This window comes from Rhagoletis pomonella, unplaced genomic scaffold, assembly GCF_013731165.1.
Source record: "Rhagoletis pomonella isolate Grant_MI unplaced genomic scaffold, Rhpom_1.0 Rhpom_scaffold_00002, whole genome shotgun sequence".
Taxonomy (NCBI): Eukaryota; Metazoa; Arthropoda; class Insecta; order Diptera; family Tephritidae; genus Rhagoletis; species Rhagoletis pomonella.
In genome coordinates this window covers 46,730,790-46,732,850 of record NW_023458556.1, presented here as the reverse complement: position 1 = coordinate 46,732,850, position 2,061 = coordinate 46,730,790, and the positions used below count along the sequence as shown (strand labels likewise).

General features: G+C 32.3%; 1 protein-coding gene across 1 annotated transcript in view; it reads left to right on the top strand.

Annotated features, from left to right (window-relative positions):
* The window catches only part of LOC118753511 (protein-tyrosine sulfotransferase), a 62,410-nt gene extending 61,030 nt beyond the window's left edge, over positions 1-1,380 (top strand). Inside the window, exon 6 of the mRNA XM_036488393.1 lies at positions 20-1,380. Coding sequence (XP_036344286.1) covers positions 20-251 — 232 coding nt within the window. The 3' untranslated portion in view covers positions 252-1,380. The remainder of the gene's footprint in view (positions 1-19) is intronic.
* Positions 1,381-2,061: the final 681 nt, after the last annotated feature.

The window sequence follows — 2,061 nt, the reverse complement described above, 5'->3', positions numbered from 1 at the left end:
TTTTTTTTATCTCTTTCAGAGTCGAGCGTTCCTCGGATCAGGTCATCAAGCCAGTAAATTTGGAAGCGCTATCCAAATGGGTGGGCAACATACCCGATAATGTGGTGCGTGATATGGCCGATATTGCGCCAATGTTGTCCATTCTCGGCTATGATCCCTATGCGAATCCACCGGATTATGGTAAGCCAGATGCTTGGGTACAGGATAATACATTTAAGGTATGTATGTACTGCAGACTTTTCGCCAGTTAATGCCTCGTTAATTTGTGTGTTTAGTTTTGTTTTCCTTTACATGTTTGTGGACACTGTTCGAAAATGTTCATCTTTGTTTTTTACGCAGCATTCATTGATTCACTCAGTTTCCCCCATCATAAAAAATAATTTTTTTTTTTAAATGAGTTATTCACTTACCAAATAGCAGGCGTTCGTAACGTCTTTTTCACGTTAAATGCGATTCGTTATTTCATATTGCGCACAAACTCGGTAATTTATTTAGTTATTCACTCTCACTTTATACGTGCATACTTACAAACATACAAACATATTTATTTGGCTTACTTCCAGTCCATTAAATACGAATTTCCGTTTCTATGAATAAAATTTCAGCGCATACATCCCCACGTACATACATATGTATGTAATTTGTACATTTGTTATAAGATATCTACTAAAACGGATAGACAGTTGTTTAAGCAAAGTGCATGTGAATTTGCATGTGTGCGTTAAGCGATTTACAATTCAAATCTTTGATTATGGATTTTATAATGGCATTTCTCAAATATCCTTCCATGCAGAGTATTGCATTAAAACATTCACAAAGTCACACTCACACATACATATGCATAGTCCGTACTCTACTTTCATTGTCGGAATTCATCTAACATTTGGGTTATGACATGCTTTTTCGCATTCCTCACATTCTATAAAGCAATTTTTTTGACAACGTAATGAATTCGTAGTATAGAAGAAATGCACATAGCCATCGCCAGTTTATAAAAAAAACCGAGAGTAAATTTTGAGTTCTAAAAAGTTTTTTGAGTAAGTACAATCGATCGATTGGCTGTAACGTGAGAATCCACAGCTTCAAAGTCTTTAAAGTCACAAATCACACTTCAAACCAATAATAAATGAAAATATCTGTTAGAAAAAGAAGATTTTATTGTGATAGAAAAACTCGAAAGAAAAAAGGGAACGGATTGTTGACAAAACCGTGCGGCATTGCTTTTTTTTTTAAAACAAGTGCAATTTACGTTGATTTCTTGTTGCAGAAGGTCTTGCGGAATTTATTTCATAAGAAAATTCATATTCATATATATGGAAAAAGGGCAAAACACGTCAGAAAAAAACAGATTATTAAAAATTAACGCGATTTTTTAACCGCTTGTAAAGTTCGAAATTTTGATGAAAATTGTTTTTTTTCCTAAATTTCGCATTGTTTTGTGATTCATATACATAAATATAGTCAATCAATAAAGTTTAGGCACAGTGATTTTTTCTTGCAACACGGGCAACTGTTTTTTAATTATTTAATTTTTCGCAATTTTTTTATAAAAATATGGTTAATTTACAACCAAGACACCAAAAATCCGAGCAAACTTTCATCAAAATATTACACTTTTTAATTACACTCTTTAGAAAAAAATTGAGTATGCAGTTTTTTAGCCCATTCAATTTTAGTATAACAAAGTGCAAGTCTGGGGTAGCTAGGACTTACCATTGATTTTTGGCAAATTTTTTTGATGAAGGTGTCGTTCAATTTCTCCATATAAAATAATGTTAGATTTTTTTTATATGGAGAACAAAAAATAAATAAAATAGAAACTTCTAATTAAATACAAATATTTTGTATATACTGAGATCAAACGCTTAAAGTTAAATTGGTAGATTAGATTAGATATTAAGATCGACGCCATCACAGGTCTCGCATTATACATTGCAATGTTCTCTGCATAAAAAATTGGAGCGTATGTATCTTACATTTGTAAATACTCTTTTTATTCAAAAAAAGTACTTAATTATCGCACGACTCAATAGAGCAGCGGCGCATGCTTCATTCGCAGCA